Source organism: Elephantulus edwardii, unplaced genomic scaffold (assembly GCF_000299155.1).
Source record: "Elephantulus edwardii isolate Elephantulus edwardi_28Jun2011 unplaced genomic scaffold, EleEdw1.0 scaffold00074, whole genome shotgun sequence".
Taxonomy (NCBI): Eukaryota; Metazoa; Chordata; class Mammalia; order Macroscelidea; family Macroscelididae; genus Elephantulus; species Elephantulus edwardii.
The window spans coordinates 6403576-6425146 of NW_006399824.1; the positions used below are offsets into that span (position 1 = coordinate 6403576).

The 21571-nt window shown below is 38.0% G+C and overlaps 1 protein-coding gene across 1 annotated transcript in view; it reads left to right on the plus strand.

The window, feature by feature from the left end:
- Positions 1–488: 488 nt before the first annotated feature.
- CTNNA3 (catenin (cadherin-associated protein), alpha 3) overlaps positions 489–21571 on the plus strand; it is a 2453748-nt gene continuing 2432665 nt past the window's right edge. The window contains exon 1 of the mRNA XM_006889022.1: positions 489–595. Within this exon, the coding sequence (XP_006889084.1) occupies positions 577–595 (19 nt within the window). The 5' untranslated portion in view covers positions 489–576. The remainder of the gene's footprint in view (positions 596–21571) is intronic.

Here is a 21571-nt window from a genome sequence, read left to right on the forward strand (position 1 = left end):
CCAGAGGAATGTCTGTGTTTTATTGACTATGCAACAGCATTAGACAGTGTGGATCACAATGAACTGTGGCAGACTCTGAGAAGAATGGGAATCCCAGAACACTTGAGTGTGCTTATGTGAAACCTTTCCATGGTTACATATCTTAATTTCTTTAAAAAATAACTAGCATATTCTCAAGTAATTAAAAGCCTTAATAAGTTATATAGTTTTATTTTTTTTCTCTACTCATGTAATTCTTAAAGTACTTTGGAATTTACAGTGTTTAGGGTATATAATGCACATGGCAAATATACTAAAAGTTGATACAGTGGCATTTTAAATCATTTCATTCCCTGTTTGAGTATAATTTCAACTCTTATTTTTGCAGATTAAAGTTGCCCTTCATTGGCATGTTGCTTTAAGAGCACCCATCCCCCTTCTGTTTGAGCCACTGTGTCCTGTCAGTCATCCTGAAATACACTAGGGTACTTGTCAGCCTGTTTGCTTACAGATGCATCATAAGCCAAATTGTGAGCCATAATAGTAGCACTGAATTTCTAACACCAGGAATTGTGTTTAGTGTCTGTGTATGGGGCAATGCTCTGTCCTGCAGTAGGTGAGTGAAGTGTAAAACTTTTTAAGACAAATCCTAATAATTCTAGATTATCTTTTACTGATTAGATAACTTTCGAGGGGATGAAAGGACATAATTTCTGTGGAGTATTATAGGTAGAAACTACTCTGTCGTATGTTTATTCCTTCTATAACGAATTTTTCATTTCACAGTACTAAACTCTAGGTTGTCTTATGAAAGTTCCAAGTTTTGTCCTTTCCAGCTAGATTCACAGGCAGTTCATATTTAGAAAGAAAATGTGGTTCTTACACATATTCTTTTTCCTTTTTTTTTGTTTTCACAAGAACTCAGCAAGACTCAATTGAGCAGAAGCTCAATTCTGTTACTTGGAGTATTTATTAGTGGATTTAAAAATAGTACTAAAATAAATTCGCATTTTCCAATTTCCAAACTGTGGTAATGTTACACCAAATCATTTTAAAAAATGTCTACTGTGTAACCAAGCTATTACTATTTGGGTAACTCTTTTCGGGGTGCTGGAAGGAAGATTGACCTCATTTAGGCAGATCTAAATGTTGTGCATGAAGCAGTTCGGTTACTTATGCAAACAATTTAAAATCAGGAAAGGTATGCGTCAGGGTGCTATTCTTTCACTATACTTATACAGTCTGTATATTGAGCAAATATAATCCAAGAAACTGGGTCAAGTGGAGAAAAATATGCATTAAACTTGGCGGAAAGCTCATTATCGGCCTGCAATATGGAGAGGATATAATCTTTCTTGCTGAAAGTGAAGAGGACTTGAAGCACTTAGTGATGAGGATTAAAGACTACAGCTTTCACTATGGATTGCGTCTCAATATAAAAAAATTCTCACAACTGGACCAGTAGGCAACATCAAGGAAAATGGAGAAAACATTTAAGTTGTTTAGGGGTTGGTTTTTTTTTTTTCAACTTGGACCCTGTAATGAATGTCTATGGAAACAGAAGTTCAGAAACCAAATGGTGAATTGCACTGGGCAAATCTACAGCAAAAGACCTCAGAGTGTTTAAAAGAGATGCCATCTTGAGGACTAAGGTGCATCGACCTGAGTCATGATGTTTTCATTTGCCTCAAATGCATGAGAAAGTTCTTAAAAAATAAGGAAAACTGCAGATTTGAATTGTGGTGTTGACAACAAATATTGAATGAACCCTGAACTGCTGGAAGAATGACCAAATCTATTCTAGGAGAATGGTCAGAATGCTCCTTAGAAGCAAAAATGGCAAGTTTTTAACTCACATACTTGGAACATGCTTTAAGGAGGAACCAGATCCTGGTGAAAGACATCATGCTTAAAAAAGTAGAGGGTCACAGAAAAAGAGGAAGATCCTGAGGAGAAGGTTTGACACAGTGGTTGCAAGCAACAGTGAGCTCTAATACTGCAATGATAGTGAGGAGTAGGACTGAATAGTGCTTTGCTCTCTTCTGTATGAGGTTGCTCTGAGTGGGAACCAAACTGATGATTCCTAACATTACTAACATCATAGTTAAATTGTGCTTTGATTATGCTTTAGTCAGTCCTAAATATTTTCAAATTGATAAATGATAAAACAAGAAAGGATGTGAATTTTGATGTTTGTATTTTCAATATTGTAGCAGGGGTGTCATCCAGTTCCTAAACAATATGGCTCCGGAAACTTTATGAACTTTTTGATAAACATCAATAGTTGTAGAGGGGCTTCAGACCTTTTGTCGTTATGAGTTGTGCTTGACTTGAAGGCAATCAACAACAACAGCATAATAACCATAGAGTCTTTAAAGAGGCAGTAAGCAGTTAAAACTAAGTCTATCTTTAGCATACACAAGAAGAGATTGCTTTTGGAGACACATAGAATGACTGATTATTTATTCTCCTCCTTTTTCTAGAAAGAATTTAAGGCAAGTTACAAGGCTGCATGAAATTCTAGATAAGATGAATTAAAAGTGGGGTGAAAGAAAAAAGGAAAAGAAATACAAAGGCATAAAACAGAACAAAAGCCAAAAAATATTTTGCAGTTCTCAACTATAATTTTGTGACCCGGTGTATGTGCTTATTGGTGGGAGAGAACACATGTCCTCTGGCACATTTAATGCAAACCAACTGTCTCCCTTCCTTAGACTGGCAGCCCAAAGAGGAGGGATTTTGTTGAACTTTGAATATTACATACATTTTAAATGCCACTTGTGTTATTGTGGGGAGGAAAAAAACCCCACCCATCCACCAAAACAGTGAAGAATGGCTACGCTTTTAACCCATACCCTGATTCATGTGGGCATAAGTGCTACTCCAGACTTTCTTGGAACAAAAAACAATCTGTTGATTTGTTCCTCAATATAGAACAATGATTAAAGAGGCATACATTTTTCAAAACCATAAGAAGTTACAGTAATATGGTTGAATGTCTACATATTTGAATAGACATGATCAAGTCCATGTTTACAATAAAATAGATTAGCATTGTGTATATGCAGCCTAGCATTTTTCCCCTGAAGATTTTGTATGGAAATTAACCATTTCCTTTCACTCCTGTGGCAAATGTGACTTGGACTTCAACTTCTGCTAGGCTGGAATTCAATAGAAAAATCAAATTGGAAAAATAATCGAGTGAGAAAAAGAAATTCAGGGTCAAAAGTAAGTGGTGGACTTTAGTGTTTTGAAACTTATAAACACTATGTTGAAGGTTTTAGGCCCTGGGCCCTGTGTCATAACAAACTTAGTTGATTTAAGTGAATGGTATTAGAAAAGTTCTTACTTATAGTAGAAACTGAAAAGAACAAGTGCTAAAAATATTGTCAAGGATTTTCAGTAATTACTTCAGATAACAACACAATGAATTAGGTTCAATCATTAGGCTCCTCCCCACTTGTTTTCTGTTAATAAAAATAAGATCAATGAGAATGGACTTTTTTCTAAAAGGCTACACCAAAAAAAACCTCCATAAAGTGTGTACTTTGCAGTTTTGTGCTGTAAACACCTATGCAAGTTGACTTAGCACTCTTGCCAGAAAAAATTACATATCAAAAAGATAACACATAATTTATCAGATGTGAGGATGACATGGCCCCATATGTATAAGTCCTGGGAGGCAAATATTATTCAGAAGTTAACTAGGACTTTAGCACCAAATAAACATAAGGGTGTATCAGAAAATGTCCAAGATCCTTAAGGAAAATAAGTAAACCTTTGAAAGTAGTATTTAGATTAGAGAGCCTAATGAGAGAGTCACTCAAAAGACATTAAATGTTATCTATTAGAATGGAAAGATATCAATGGAAACCTCAAGATCTAGTGACTATGTATACCAGAAACCCCAAACAAGCTGATGACGCTGATTTGCTTCAGAGTAGACCTGCACATCCAATGGTTTCAATGACCGTATTCTTTTGCATGTAGATTAGTAGCCCTTTCTTCTGAGAACCTCTTGGTGGATGGTTAACAGTTTAGCGGCCCATCACTTGTTTGAACCACCTATGGGCTCCTAAATGAATATAACAATTTTTTTAAAAAATGTAAATTTATTATTAATTTCAGTAAAAATTTACAGAGACTTTGCATTTCCATTCATTCATTGTTGCACTTTTCGCCCCTCCCAACCCTCCCCCCTAGTACACTACCCTCTTGGAAAAGTAAAAGAAAAATACTTTCAGTATTTTACAAACCCTCCCCCAAGTCCACTCCACCATGTAGCCTTCGCTCTGGACTCCTGGCATGACAGAAATACCTAATCACATATCCTTTTAAAACAGTTTTTTCCCTCATCTGTTTCAATGCAGTATACATTATTGAACCCATCTTTCTCAGTCTCTCCCCAACCCCGATGTCAGTCCTGTTTTACAACAGTGGCAGCATGCAGTATTTGTCCTTTTTGACTGAGCATGATGTCCTCCAGGATCACCCATTTTGAATAATATTGCATGAGTTCCTTGTTTTTCAATGCAGCATAGTATTCCATTGTGTGAATATACCACAGATTCTCTATACATTCATTTGTTGATGGGCACTTAGGTTGTTTCCAACTCCTTGCTATTGTGAACAAAGCCGTAATAAACATGGGTGTGCATATATCTGTTTGGATGTCAGTTATGGTCTTTCTGGGGTATATTCCCAGTAGTGGAATTGCTGGGTCAAATAGTATCTCTATTTGTAACTTTTTGAGAAAGCGCCATACAACCTTCCACAGTTACACTCCCACCAACAGCTCCAGTTTCTCCACAACTTCACCAGCATTTGTTGTTTGCTGTTTTGTTAAATTTTGCTATTCTGACTGGGGTGAGATGATATCTCATAGTTGTTTTAATTTGCATCACCCTTAGAGCTAGGAATTTTGAACATTTTTTCACGTGCTTGTTAGCCATCTGAATGTCTTCTTCGGTGAAGTGTCTGTTCATATCCAGCGGCCATTTTTCTATTGGATTATTTACCTTTATCTTGTTGTGGTGCTCTAGTAATTTATAGATTCTGAATATAAGACCCTTATCTGATATGTCATTACCAAATACTTTTTCCCAGTCGGTGGCTTCCCTTTTTACCCTGTTGGAGAAGTTTTTGGATGTGCATAGGGATTTGATTCTTAGAAGATTCCATTCATCTACTTTATCTTCTTCTGGTTGTAGGTTTTTCAGGATACTTGGAAGACTGTTTATGTTGTGGATTAGGACTTCTAGCATTGTTCCTAGCTTTTCTTTAATGAAGTTTATAGTCCTTGGTTTTAGTTGTATGAATATAACAATTATATACTATATTTTACATTGTTGCACTACATATACACACTATGCATAATTACATTAGTACAATTACAAATAGTAAATGAAATAGCAAATATTTTTTAGTTATTTGAGGTATGAAATATACATAAGAGATTTCTTTTTTAAAAAAATTTTTAAAGAGATTTCTTAAGGGAGATCTTCCAGCACTATCTTAGTATTTATTGAGAAGTAATTTACATACAATAAACTTATTTGTGGTTTTTATGTATACAATTTCATGAGTTCTAACAACTATATATCATTATATAACCAGTACCACAGTCAAGATACAGGATATTGTGAATGTTTTTCAAACTTTTTAATATAAAAAAATTTTTGGTGCCTTTTCTAATTAATTCATTCCTTCTAATATTCCAGGAGAAATATTGCACTAGGAAAGTCATAGTAAGGGATCTTTCTAAATTATTGAAGAGAAATAATATCAATTTGAGGACTAAGGTGTGCCTGTTTCAGGTCATGGTCTTTTCAGTCACTTACTATGCATCTGAGAGCTAGACAATGAATCAGGATGACAGAGGAAGACCTTTGAACTGTGGTGTTTGAGAAGAGTGCTGAAGATCCCATGGCCAGCCAGAAAAAAACAAACATATATATCTTGGAGAAGGTGCTGCTAGAGTGCTCCTTGGAGGTAAAGATGATGAAACGCCATCTCATATATTTAAGGCATTTTGTTAAGAGAGGTTTTTCCTTGGTGAGGGACATCGTATCTGGAAAGATGGAAGGATAGCAGAGGACAGAAAGACCCTCAACCTGGGACTGCAGCATTGAGCTTGAGTGTGTCAGAGATGTGCGGATGGCACAGGATAGGACAGGGTTCTGATAAGTTGTTTAGAGGATTGCTCTGAGTTGTACTTGACTCAACGGCAACTAACAACAGCATCAGGACTCTTGGAGGGACCTCTGGTGGCATAGTTTATAGGAGTAGCGCCGCCAACCCTAAAGTAGTGCTTCTCTGGATCCATCAGTGGCTCTACAAGAGAAAAACAGGCAATCGTTCAGCTATGACTTCTGACTTAAAATCAATGAGTTTGAGTTTTTTTGCCACCTCTTGGGAGAAAGATGTGGCAGTCAGTTTCGTTAAGATTTACGACCTCAGAAACCCGCTGGGATAGTTTCTCTCTGTCTTTTAGTTCAATGGTAGGCCGTCACGTGCTTATGTGACTCCTCCTTTCTCAGGATTGATAACCTTAAAATGATTCTTATACAGAGACATTCCCCTTTGATTCTTGTATGTGTTCATTTCATAGACCCTGATGTGAATTCTAGGATTGTGAAACTTATTTTTAGAGAAAATTAGTTCACATTAAGATACGCGTTACCTTTTACTTTGTAGTGTTTGCTCCCCAATTCAGTCAATTTCCTTCTGGGTCTTTGCAATTTGATGTTTTGATAAGTTTCCTGGAGAATGGCAGTTTTAATTTCCCTCTGTACATTTTCAAGGCACGGAATGACACAAACATATATTTGTTCTTATAAGAGGGGGCCCTGGTGGTGCAGCGGTTAGTGCATGGCTGCTAACAGTAATGATGATTTTGAATGCTTCAGCCCCTGTGTAAGAGGAAGGGGAGGCAGTTCCAAGAGTTACAACCTTGAAAACCCTACAGGCACTTGTAGCCTGCCCTGTAGAATTGCTGTGGGTTTGGAGACTCCACGGCTGTAGGTTTGGTGGTGGGGGTATGCTGGAAGACATGGGCATGATGAAGATGGCCCCTTCAGAAGCCTGTATAAGGTTCAGACTAAGCCCCCTGCTGGTGAGGTGTGATGTTTATCATATCCACCGTGAGTCAGATTTGATGGGTCTGGTTTTTTGGTATAGGGCTCAGAGGTAAGGAAGAATTATTTATTTATGTTTATGCCTATGTGTGTGTATATGTTCTAATGTAAAGAGAATTGTTTGAGCTGAGGTTGGACAGATGAGGAGGTATTTGTCAAATGGATCTGGGAGAAAGATATTTCAGGGAACAAAGTGAACAACAGTTTTTTAAAAAACCTCTCAAACTCATTGCCATCAAGTCAGTACAAACTTAGAGGTGATTCTCTGGTGGGCTTTCAGAGAATATAAATCATATGAGAAGAGAATGCCTGTCTTTCTCGCACAGGGTAGCTGGTGGATTTGAACTGCCAGAGAGGGGCCTCCTTTGGGTTAGCAGTATAGCTCTCTTTACGCTGGACCACCAGAGTTCCTGCAATAAATGTTTAGGAGTGTGAGACATTGTGTACAGACAAGCCTTCCAGAGAAGTGCAAATTTTTTAGTACTTACTAATTTCAGAGAGAAAGTGGGTCAAAAAGAGGAAAAACAGGATTCAAGAGAATCCTAGCTTCGTAATGTCAATGATGAAGACTTATTGAGGGTTTTCAATAGAGACCTAAGCGAGTCACTTTGAGAATAGTTGGGAAGATGAGCTAAAGGATTGTGAAAATAACAAAAGGGGGACTAGTTAGGGTATCTTTACACATTCTGAGCAAGTCTCTTGAGGGTCCAAACTAAAGAAGCAGCAGTGATGATGAAAAGGAAGTCACCAATATGAGAGGTATCAAGGAAGCAGCAGCAGTATGTCTCGCTTGCTGACTTCATGTGAAGAGAGAGACAAAGGGAAGGAGGAGTCTAGGACGACTTGCCAGTTCAAGAGAAGGACAAACAGGCTTTCAGAGAAAGATCATGAGATCAGGTTGCCCGGTTGGACAATGGCTTTGAGGATCTGAAGCTCAGGAGTGAGGTCTGTCCTGAAGGTCATGTTCATCAGTGGCTGTAAGTAGAATTGAAACTCTGGCAGTTTATGAGTTTGCTCAGAGAGAGATATGCAATGTGAGCAGAAAATATGATGGCAGGAATCAAATGTGGCATAACATCCTCACTTAACTTGGGTGGTCTGCAAGAAAGGGCACCACTAACCCAAAGGCCTCTCCCATGGTTTGAAGCCACTGATGATTCCCTAAGAGAAATATGGGCAACTTCTCATGTGATTTACAAGCTCAGAAATCCAGTGGAGGGTCAGTTATGAAATGGTTTTTATTTCATGCCCATGAGATAGCACGTTGAATTAGATGAAGAAGTACCAGCATAAGAAGCTGAAGAAATGGTTGGAGAGGCAGTAAGTGTGGTGGTGGTTTTATTAAAATTTTTTTTAACTGGTGTTTTGAAGACAGAAGAGAAAAACCTCATGTTGTATTTATTTTCTATAGAGATATCCATGTTGTGAGATGTGAAGCAGGTAAATAACATTATAGCCAGATATTCTGGAAAAAGCCAATATTGAGGTAAACTGAATTTGGATAGTAGAATTGAAATACTGTGGCACAGACTTTTAAAAACTATCTCTAAGGAGTTGAAAGAAAGGAAAATTAGGGGGACAGGGAGGAAGCTGAAGATGTCAAAAACATTTTGCACTATTAGTTCTTCCAAGTTTATTTATTGATTTATGGGGGGAAAAGGAAATTACTATTTTAAGGATTTTGGCCTCATTTTCTTTGTTCTGATAGACAGACTCTTACTTGTTTCTAGCTAGAGAACAAAGAAAAAATGAGAATTATTTTGGCTTCAAATTGAAGTTGACAAGAATTCAACTTCTCCCTACCATTCTTGTTTTGTTCTCCACCTTTCAAAAATACAATACCTTAGGAGAATTCATACACATTGGGCTGGCCCAATACTATGAATTCGAATAGATCCATTGGCACATTGGTCTTACAGCAACAAAAGCCATTGTCACTTTGAAAGTGTATATGAAAAGCGAGTTACTTCTGCCCTGGTTGCTTAAATGCCTTCTAGCCAAAGGTTATTCTTGTTCTGGGTGATCTGATGAAGGCTTCTCTAAGGTCTCACATGTTAGATTCTGATTTGGCTAATTTAATTCTTTTGGGGACCTCTGGTGACCTAGTGGTAGGGAGCTACACTGCTAACTCAAAGGCACGGGGTTCAAATCCACCACCTGCTCTGTGGGAGAAAGATGAGCAATTTCCTCCCGTGCGATTTACAGCCTCTGAAAACCCACTGAAGGGTCAGTTACTAGTCGGATTGTTGATCCAACATCAACATCAATAATTTAGTTCTTTAGATTTTGGAATAATATGTAGGTAATCTTCATCTTGGGCTTTTTTATTTTATTTTACTTTTTAAATTTTTTTATTTTAGGGAGAGAGAAGACATTTTATTGAGATTCTGCTACATAAATAGTTTTAGAAAGCTGTGAGGACTGAGGAAGTTGCTATCTCCTCTGCCCGGGCCATTAAAGAATCCATGGGGAGAGAATGGGGCATAAAGATCAGAGGAAGCACCACCCCTGGATGCTACATAGCAAGAAGAGATTGATGGGGAGGAGAGAGAGAAGCTGGCAATCCAGATGTCATAAAAGAGGGGCAGCAGGGGCCAAAGAAGAGGTCATTGGGTCAGAGCCTGTATCACATCCTTCACCAGCATGGTACCAATCACCATCTTCTCACTGTTGACAGTCAGCTGTGCCACTCCAGCTGGCCGGGCGTCCAGGGTCAGCCTTGTTGGGCTTTTATGAGAAGAGATCTCATAGGGTCTTGATTCTTGTCTAATATTTAGTATGGATAATGTTAAATGCCTTAAGAATAAAGATTGCTTTTCTATCCCTTTCTCCTAGTTTTAATTTTGAAAATATACCTGCATGATAATATCTCATGACTAATGTATCAGAACTGTTGTTACTGAAACCACCTATGCACATTCAGAAATTCATTACCAAAGCGTTGGAGCTGACACATAGCTGCCCTTTCAGCAGCGATTTCAAGGTTGAAAATTGCACAGGAGATTTCTCATCTATCTTCCAAGGAGCTGATGATGGATTTGAACCGGCTGTCTTTAGGTTAGGAGCACAACTCCTTACAGACTGGGCCACCAGAGCTTCACTGTTCAGTTCTGCCACCAGCTACCCATATATACTACTTCTTCTCTTAACAACTTAAAGCTAGGTGAGACCTTGCAAGTTAGAAGATATGATATAGCCCTTCTGACTGCCAAGTATGCTTAAGACTTCAGAGGTAGCTGCAAGTTTAGGATCGGCCTTATACTTTCACTTCTCATGTGCTGGTTGCAAATTCTGGTGTTCTCTCTACTCCCTCAGAGCACTAAGGACTCCCAGAGATTCCCAGCCCCACTCACTTCGGAGCTGATAGCTTCCACTATTCTCTCATGGGCTAGATAATCCCCTGGAAAAAGTTAACGCACAGGAAATACTATTCTTAAAATGACAGGTTTATTATATAAAAAATAGATATAAAAGAAGAGAGGCATAGGATAAAGCCTGGGCAGGTTAGCAATGCAAAATTCCCATGTCCTGAAGGTTGTGCTAAACTCCTATGTGTATGGTTTCTTTCATCAACAAATCTGTGGAACTTCTATGCCCAGAGCCTTTATTAGCTTGTTTATTGATTAAAGCTTCACTACCTAGTTAGAGTTGATTGAATGATGCCCCTCCTTTCAACTGACTTTCAGACCATCTGGTCAGTTTAATTGAATCACACCCCCCTGATCCCATTCCCAAGATTTTTAGATTTGGACCAAATGGCAGCTTCAGGATGGATGGTGAAGAGATTGAGATTGTTCACAGCTTTAGTTTGCTTGGCTCCACAGTCAACACTCTTGGCACCAGCAGCCAGAAAATTAAAAGGCGCATTGTCATGGGAAAGTCTGCTGTTAAGGACCTCTCCAAAGTACTGAAGAGCAATGGTGTCTCTCTGGAGACTAAGGTGTGTCTGATACAGGCCATAGTCTTCGCAATCACTTGTTATGCATCAGAGAGTTGGACAATGACCAAAGCGGATAGAAGAAGGATTGATGCCTTTGAGCTGTGGTGGACTGCTAGAAAACAAACAGATTCATCCTGGAAAGGGTTAAACCGGGTGGCTCCTTGGAGGCAAGGATTCTGAAGCTCCATCTAACATACTTTGGACATGTTGTTGAGGAGAGACCAGTCCTTGGAGAAGGACATCATGCTTGGGAGGGTGGAGGGACAGCACAGAAGGGGAAGGCCCTCTATGAGGTGGATTGATTCAGTGACTGGGATAATCGGGATGGGAGTGTCAGAGACGGTGCAATTGGCACAGGACAGAGCAGAGTTTAGGGCTGTTGTCCATAGGGTCGGTATGAGTTGCAAGCGACTCGATGGCACATAACAACAACAACAACAACAGCCTGCCTCTAAATGGTGGTCTTTGTGGTCTGGCCACCTGCCACTTATTCAGGCAAACTCTCAAGTGTACTTTGGAAACAGAAAAATAGTATGCCAGTTATTAAAGATATTTAAAGCATTGAGAGTGTGATCTTTCAAGGAGCCCTGTTAGTGGTGTGCTGGTAGAAGTACTCTTTTTGTAACCTAGAGGCTGGCAGTTCAAATCCATTAGCTAATCCACAGGAGCCATATGTAAGCTGTTTGTTTCTGTAAAGATTTCTGACCTAAGAAAGAAACACTATGTATGAGGCAATTCTGTCTACTCTGTGCAATAGTGTTGCTCTGAGTTAGAACAGACTTCATAGCAGTATTTTTTAAAAATACAGTTATCTTTCAGGAAAGAGCAAGTTACTTTGAGTAGAGCCAAATTCATTATTTCACAGTAAGTCATTGTACAATATAGGGTGAGCTTTTATTGTAGGACTGTCATTGCACAAAGAACTTAAATGTTTTGTCAGGAGACGGATAATGAGGTCAACTTCTGAAATGATATAAATGCTACTTTTAGGCTAAATCAATAGCAAATGATAACATTTTGTTCCTTTTTTCTTTGGAGGAAGATTATAACGATTAGACATTTACAGTAAGAGTGACACAAAACCAAAATAAAATTAAAATCCATTGTTTTTAAATACATGTTGGTTAAAGGAACCTCTCAGGGTTTGGTCTGGCCAACTCCAAAAGAACTACCTAATCAATTTTAGAAGATGCACAACCAGAATACTCCTTAGAAGTGAGGGTGACATGACTTTGTCTTCCATGCTTTGAACTAGTTAACAGGAATGGGAGTTCAGTTCTTGGAGAGTATCATGCTTGGTCAAATAGAGGGAAGTGACATAGGAAGATCCTCAGTGTCAGACTGAGACAGTAGCTGCAGCAATGAGATCAAATGCAGTGACTACTGTGAAGATGGCACAGAACTGGGCAGTGTTTCATTCTGTTGTGCAGAGAGTTGGAGAGTTGCTATGATCAGAACTCCCCTGACAGCGCTTAATCACAACATAGCTGGAGGAAGCAAATATTTTGATTTAATTCTATTTTGAGGTTTCTCATAAAGAATTAATAAATCTCATCATTTATGTATAAGAAATTCAATTTGATCACTTTATAAGAATATTAGTAGGATGATTGTCCAAAGGTTTAATAGAGGCAACTTTGAACACTTTGAAGAAATTTTTGTTTGTCTGAATTATAACATGATAGGGAAGATGCATTTCAAGCAGGGTTTAGAAGAGGCCATGGCACCAAGGACATCATTGCCGATGTCAGATTGATACAGGCTGAAAGTAAAGAATACCAGAAGAATGTCTGTGTTTTCTTGACTATGAAAAGGCATTATGTGCAAACTATGGTTAATATTGAGAGGAATGGAAATCCAGAACACTTAATTTTACTCACATGAAATCTATACTTAGATCAGACTTGTCTGAATGGAGTAAGAGAACACTGCATGGATTAAAATCAGAAAGGATATGTGTCAGGGTGTATCCCCTTCTCCATATCTATTCAATCTGTATGCTGAGCAAATAATTAATGAAGCTGGACTCTATGAAGAGGAATGTGTTAGCAGGATGACAGAAAGATTTATCAGCAACCTATGTTGTGCACATGACACAGTCTTGCTTTCTGAAAATGCTGAGGACTTGAAATGTTTGTGGCAGAAGATCAAGGAACAAACATATCCTTTAATATGGATTACATCTCATCATCAAGAGAACGAAGGTCCTCACCATGGGGCCAATAGGCAACACGAGGATGGATGGAGAAAGGATTGAACTGGTCAATTATTTCATCTTGTTTGGATCAACAATCAACACTTCTGGTATTAACAGTCAGGAGATTAGGAGATTGGGCAAATCCGCTGTCAAGGACCTCTCCAGAATAGTGAAGAGCAATGAGATCTGCCTGAAAACGAAAGTGCACCTAACTCAGGGTATGGCCTTTTTAGTCACTTGCTACACATCCGAGAGCAGGACAAGGAATGACGATGAACAAATCGATGCCTTTGAGCTATAATGTTTGAGAAGAGCCCTGGATATCCCATGGACTGCCAGAAGAACAAACAGATATTTCTTTGAATAAATGCAGCCAGAGGGCTCCTTGGAAGCAAAGATGGTGAAGATTCTCCTCTCATATTCTGGACATGTTGTTAGGAGAGGCTATTCCTTGGAAAAGCGACATAGTGCTTGGACAGTTGGAGGATCAGTGAGAAAGAAGACGACTCCCAATGAGATGGATTCTGCAGCAATGTGTCAGAGGTGATGAGAATGGCACAGGACAGAACAGGGTTCAGGTTTGCTGTTCAAAAGGTTGCTATCAATCGTGCTCGACCCAATGACAACTAATAACAACAGATGCTTTTTATTCTGAAAGATAATTTTATTTTGTTATGTGGAAATCCAAATTACTACAAGCTAAGTAAATACAGGTTGGGACTCTTGGGGATCCTGAATGCAGGGCCGTTAACAATCACAGTTCTATCTCTAGTCTGTCTTTTATGTATCTCACTGGATTCCAAAGGGCTGGAAATCCTATTATGCTATAGGACTGTGCTTGTTGTTGTGTTTGGTTTTATTTATGTGTTTATTTTCAAACTTCAGGCATGTTGCTTTTCTAATTAGTGCACATGTGGGGGAAAATGCCTTAGATTTTGAAGTCAGGGAACCAATAAAATGAGGTGCCAAAGGGAAGCTTTGTTTAAACTCTTTTGTTATAGGAACAAAGAGTGAGAGTGCTCTTCAATAGTGATCAGAAGCGCTAGAGATGAAAGGAAAGAGCATTGGTGGTACAATGGTTAGATCACTTAGTTGGCTGCTAATTGGAAGGTTAGCAGTTGGAACCCACCAGCTGCTTCAGGGGAGAGAGGCGACAATTGGCTTCTATAAGAATTGGAAACATTTTGAGTAGTTCTAGTTTGTCCTGTAGATCCCTTTGGGTTGGAATTGTCTTGATGGCCATGGGTTTGTCTTTTGGTTTTATATATGAAAGAGGAGCCCCTTGTTAGTTTCCTCAGCTGCTAAGTGAAAAGTTGGAGGTTGGAGTTCTCTTAGAGACGCCTCCAAATCTTTCTGAAAAACCAGTAGTTGAAACCCCGTGGAACATAATTCTGCTCCGACACCATGTTTGTTGCCAAGAGTCAGAATCAGCTCAACTGCAACAGGTCAAAAAAAGAAAAAGATACATTTAACTTTAATGTGGTCAAGTAGGTGGTGCTCTTTTGAAAAGGGGATAATGACATCAGCTAACATCTATTGTTCAGCTTTTGCCAGACAACAGAGATACAGGGTGAGTTCTCAATTTTGTGTGAATTTTCTTACTTAACTTTCAAGATCCCTTCAAAAAAGGTACTCTGATTAACATTTTACAGGTAAGTAAATGGATACATAGGGAGATTCAGTAACTTGTTGAAAGTCACACCTGATCAAGTGCAAGAACCTGAATTATTGTCTAGACAGTTTAATGTCAAAGCCAATTCTCTTAATCACTGTGGTGAGGTTTATGGGAATCCTTCAGCAGACAGTAAGACAGCAACCTGCCTGGCTGAAGGGATGAGTGAGGCAAACTGGGCTTGCCTGTTAATACCTGAAGGGTTGAGTCTATTTAGAGGGTGACTGAATCTAACCAGAGAATGGCATCTTTTTCTAAATTGTCTTTCCAAATGCCATACTTTCCCCAGTTTTCTGTAAAACAAATTTTTCACTCTGAAAATCTGTGCTTATATTTACACTTATTTCCAATAATAATTTGTCAAGTGAGAAGATCTGTGTATTTTATCCTTGTTACCTGAACTAAGCATGGAGATGATGATAATGGAGTTATGGTTAGTTATGGAGCTTGGTGGAGGTACAGGTGGAATCAGAAAAAGTTAGAAATAAGTGTGTATATAGACTGTAGGTGTCCCTGGATTGTGCAAACAATCAAATGATCAACTGCTAGCTAAAAAGTTAGTGCTTCTAACTCATCTCTACAGGTGTCTCAGAAGATAAGCCTGGTTATCTGCTTCTGAAAGGTCATAGACTTGGAAACCTACTCTGCACATGTAAATTAATTATGGAATCTATTAATAGCAACAGCAAGAAGATTGTGGTAGAAGTATTATATATAACCCCATTTTATTTCATTCAAGCCAAGGTTGAAAGATTGTATTGTGTAAGATCAAATGTGAGAATATTGTGCATGAAGTCTTACATGTCTCTTTCCTTTTTTTTTTTACTTACGCTATCTGAGCTACTTTGCCAGAAACCAAACAAGTTGCCCCTGAGTTAACTCCAACCTATGGTGACTCCATGTGTGTCACAAGAGAACTGCATTTCATATGGTTTATAGTAGCTGATTTTTTTAGAGGTAGATCACCAGGACTTTCTTTCAAAGCAACTGTGTGTTCTGTCTTCACTGTTGTGGTTACCGCTGAGTGAATTAACTATTGGTGCTACCCTGGGATGCTTTTAATCTTAGATTACATTGATTTGCATACAAAGTTAGTATGCATTTTGTTTCATACTGTTCTTATTTTTCATGCACATTGTTTTTCGTAAAATCATTCTCATTCATTGTTTTATAAAATCAATCACCATTGAACTATGCCCAGCATTACCCTGTCTTTCCAGATCCCCACCAGATTTTTCCCATTTCCTTTACTCTCCCCCTCACTCCACTGACCAAATTGTGCACTCCTATGATTCCCCCTTGCCCATCCTCACTCCTCTGCTCCCACACTCCCTCTCTTGAACCCCCATACATGTTTTACTATTTCTCCTTCTGTTTCTAGAGCAATAGTTTCATGCAATATCTATCCTTATGAGACTGAGTTAATTCACATAGCATAATGCTCTACCTACCAAGTTATGCAGTAATTTTCAAATTGTTGCTCCTGAGTACTGTGCAATATTCCATTGTGTGAATGTACCACAATTTCACAATCCATTTGATTGTGATTGGACATTTGGGTTGTTTCTATGTTCTTGTGATTGCGAATAACACTGCTATTAATAAGCTGTGTACACATCTCCATTTCTTGTGGTATATTCATGGTAGTAGAATAGATAAGTCATATGGAATTTCTATGTTCAAATTTTTGAGGAATTACCACACTGACTTCCAGAGTGGTTGTACCATTTTATAATCCCACCAACAGTATATGAGAGTTCCTATCTCTTCACACACATCCTCTCTAAAATTTATTGCTTGTTGTACTATTAAACTTTGCCACTGCTATTAGAGATGGTCTCTCATTGTAGTTTTGATTTACGTTTCTCTTATTGCCACTGATTGTGAACATTTCTTCCTGTGTCTGTTTGCCATGCAAATATCTTCATCTGTGAAAATTATTTCCATGTCACGAGGCTACTTTTTTCCTTAAAGAATAATTTCTTTTTAATTATTTTATAAAGTGTTTTGCAACAGGTATATAATATGCTATTTGATTCTCGCATTGAGATTTTCATGACTGTTGATTATGGATTCAAATAAAATGAAATGCTTAGCAACTTCAGTCATTCTTCCGTTTATCATAATGTTGCTTATTGGTACAGTTGTGAGAGTTTTGTGTTTTTTTTGTCTTTTTTTTTGTTGGTGTAATATATATGTACTGAATGATTTGGATTTTGATATTCTCCTTTAGTCTTTGTTATTGTTATGTGGACAGCTTAGGAAAGGAAGACCCCGGATGAGGTGGATTGATATTGTAATTAGGACAATGGGTTAAGTATGTTGGACTCAGTCAGACTGGCTCAGGACAGGGTAGGCTTCAGAACTGTTGTACAAAAATTCTCTATGAGTAATAGGCGACTCAACAGTACTTGGCCATTTTGTAATTGTGTTAACTAGTCTTTTTCTCGTGGAGGCCCTATAGTATTCTGTAAACGTTTGTTTTGAGCCTCTTGTCAGAGATGGTATTGCCAAATGCTTTTTCCCTAGTTAATTTTTTTTACCTTATTAGAAAAATATTTTGATGCACACAGGGAGTTAATCTTTAGAAGGTATCATTCATCAATTTTTCCCTTTCCTGATATTGTATTTCTGGCTGTATTTGAAAGCCTTTTTATACCATAGATGAAGCCTTCTAAGCTTGGTCCTAATTTGGCTCTTACGATGTTTATGGTTTTGGGCTTTATGCCTAGGTCTCGGATCCATCTTAAGTTGATTTTTGTGTGTGGTGTGAGATATGAATCCTGCTTCAGCTTTCTGCAGATAGCAGTCCAATTTCGCCAGCATCATTTGTTGAAGAGGCTGTCATTTCCCTTTTGATATGTCTTGTTTCCTTACTGAATATCATTTGACCATAGATAGATGGGTTAAATTCTGGGTTCTCAATTCTGTTCCATTGGACTATGTGTCATTGCATCAGTACTAGGATATTTTGGTTATTATAGCACTGTAGTAGGTTTTGAGGCAAGAATTGCCAGAAGTGCAGGTTGGATTTAGAAGAGTCCATGGTATTATGAATATAGTAACTAATATTAGATGGATCTTGGCTGAAAGCAGGGAGTACCAGAAGAATGTCTGTGTTTCATTGACTGTGCAAAGGCATTTGACTATGTGGATCACCACAAACTGTGGCTAACTCTGAGAAGAATGGGAATCCCAGAACACTTGATTGTGCTTATGTGAAACCTATAGTTGTACCAGGAGGCAGTTGTCAGAACAGAGCAAAGAAACACTGCATGGTTCAAAATTGGAAAGGGTGTATGCCAGAGATGTGCCCTATCTCGATACTTTTTCAATCTACATGTGGAATAGATTATCTGGGAGGCTGGGCTCTATGAGGAGAAATGTGGCATCAGGATCGGAGGAAAATTCATCAACAATCTTCATTATGCATATGACACAACCCTGCATGTGGAAACTGAGGAGACAATGTGTTTTGCTTTTTTGATTGTTCCGTGATTGGTGATTGTGACTCTAAGTAAAATGAAGTTGTTAACAATTTCAGCCTTTATTTTACCATTCGTGACGATGGCTATTGGTCTTCAAAAAGCTGCCTCTTGGCCACTGAACAGGGACAGGGAAGAGCATGCTGAGTGAGCTTAGAAGGATGGATCCCGAGAAAAGGCCAGCACCAGAACTGGAATGGGAGTTGGACTGCTTGATCAGGAAATTAGGGCCCTGGATACCCTGAGTATGGCAAGAAGGACAGTTATTGGTGTGCACTTTAGACAGGCACATCCATTTGGCCTAATATCTGTTCTAAAGATATCTGCCTCAGGCAGAGCTACTGTTACCAAGGTGCATGGATAGCACTGGTTTGGGAGAAAGTGACCATTTTATTGTGGACGTTATAGTTGTAAGTAAGATGATGTTAGACATAACTATATATATGCCTTACATCTATGAGAAGCAGAGTTCAACAATTTTATATGAATGCTAACTATAACTCCAAGAGACTATAAATGACTTAAAAGGAACATGATGAATTAAAAATGAAGAAAGAAAATGCACGGTTGACAGAGTCTGTATTTTACTACTTTCTCTTCCAACATAATCTAAGATCATGGCTGATGTGCATAAGTGCTCAGTAAATAATTATTGAACAATACAAACAACTTAATATACAACAAGTATCTACTATCTCTGTATAAGGAACTAAAATTTGAAAAGAATATGAGTAATAAGTGGGAAAAAGGCAATGAATGAAAGAAGGCAAAGAAAAGAAGACAGAAGAAATGAAGAAGAGTTTTGGGAAGTTGAAGTACTTCTAATTTGCTAGGGCTGGTATGTCTAGCTGAAAAGAAAAAGAGCATTTTAAACCATAGTTTTAGGAAAAGAGAAAACAAAGATTATTTGGTTGAGTCAGATGATATGAGACAAATAAAAACAGATAATACACATGAACAGTTAATTCACATGAATAATACACATGTACAATAATAAATCTGAGTAACTAAGAATGATATGCAGGAATGTCAAATTGGCAAGGAAGAACTTTTACAAAAGTTATCAGCAGGTCTAATAGTACTGTTTTTATTCTTTTCAGCCTAATATGGTTGTTGAAATGAAGATATGGGAATAACTTTTGAATTGTTTGGGAGATGCTCCCAAGTCTTCTAGATTACAAAATGCAAATACCTTGGAATTTAGCACCATGATTTAGTAGGAATTAAAAAAAATCATACTGTAGTATGGCTTTGTGAAGTTGGAAACAATACCAGGCTTTGACCTTGGTTCAACTTCATTTGCAAAAATCTTCAGTTTTCTGCCCATTTTTGTACCGATTTCCATTCAATCAGTTATTACTGAGCTGGACAAATATAAAAAGATCATAAAGACTTCTTTTTAAATAAGCAGCACCATTTATTGAAAGGATAAAAAAAAATCAAGATTCTTCAAGGACTTGTTGTTTTTTAATTTTTAACCTAGAATGCTTCCTTAACACATTTTCTTATTTAATAATATTCAATGAAAGGCATGAAAACAGAGTTAGGAGATTGACTGGATTGTGATGAATTTTTACATTTCTTGGTTATAAAATACTTTTAAATGTTTACATATGATATAGATGGTTTTACCCTCTTTCATTGTTTTTCTAGCCTCCAATTTTTAGTTCTCGATGCAGCGTTCTAAGCCTATTGTGTATTCTGTGTGAAAGGACACATTTCTAAAGGCTGTGAAGGTTCACTTAGATCTTATTTTAGTTTGCAACAATGTTCTCTATTTCTTGTCCCTGAGATGAAAGAACAAAGGCATGTCAGCAATTGACTTGATTTATATGTGGGATAGTGCCTGTCATGAGAAGGGTAACAAGGAAACCCCTTTGTGTGCACTCATTTGATTGAACTCTAAGGTTATGGAGATTGAAGGATGTATCTTATTGTACAGATTGGCTCCGAGCTATGCAGAAAGGTCACTAAGGGAATATCCTGTCTGTCAATGTAGATTTGCTTATGTTAAAGGGAATCAAGATGGTAGGTGGAGTGAATGGGAGAGAAAAAAACAAACCCCAAAAGCACCAAACTCCACAAACAATCCAGACAAAACATTTCAGTCCTAGAAATTTATTTCAGAAAAACCATTTGGCAATAGTGTTTGAAGCCTCTTGTAAAGTGTGTCTCATACATTTCAGCTGAATAACTAGCGAACGTATTTCTACTTTTGAAATGAAATGAAACCAGTGAAAAGAAGATAGAAGTAAGATAACAAAGGGCTAAATTGTAGGGCTTTGTATTTTTATATATTGATATAGAATAATAATGGTAGTTTATAGTTTCATTTGAAAAGTAATTCAGATAATATCTTTTCACTTTATACAATTTAAGCAATTATTTTTTCAAGGAAAATTGGCTTTTAGAAAGCAAAGGAAGTGCTCTGTGATAGAGTTAAATGTAGATAGAGAACAATGATTCATTTATCAATCATGATGGTGAAAAGAGTCCCTGGGAAGACCATTTTGATTGTGTTCAATAGGAGAAAGCTTCTCTCTCTCTCTTTCTCTCTGTATGTGTGTGTTACACCGATAGACAACATCATGATGGATGGAGAAAAACCTGAAACTATCAACAACTTCATCTTGCTTGGATACACAATTAACACCCTTGTAACAGCAGTCAGGAAATAAGGAGACATATTACATTGGGAAAGTTTGCAGTTACTGACCTCTCTAAGTTATTGAGGAGTAATGTTGTCAGTTTGAGGGCTAAGGTGCATCTGATACAGGACACGGTATTTCTGATTACTTGCTGTGCATTTGAGAGCTGGACAATGAATAAGGAAGACAGAAGAATTGATGTTTTTGAGCTGTGGTGTTGGAAAATAGCACTGTAAATCCCATGGACTGCCAAATGAACAAACAAATAAGTCTGTGCAGCTGGAGTGCTCTATAGAGGCAAGGATGATGAGGCTTCACCTCACATACTTTGGAGATGTTGCTAGAAGGGGTTATTCGTTGGAGAGAGACATGATACTCAGAAAGGCAGAGGGCCAGCAAAGAGAGGAAACCCTCGACCAGGTGGACTGACATGGTGACTGACACTATGGGCTCTAATGTGTCAGAAAGTGTGAGTATGGCACAGGATAGTACAGGGTTCAGATCTCTTGTTTAT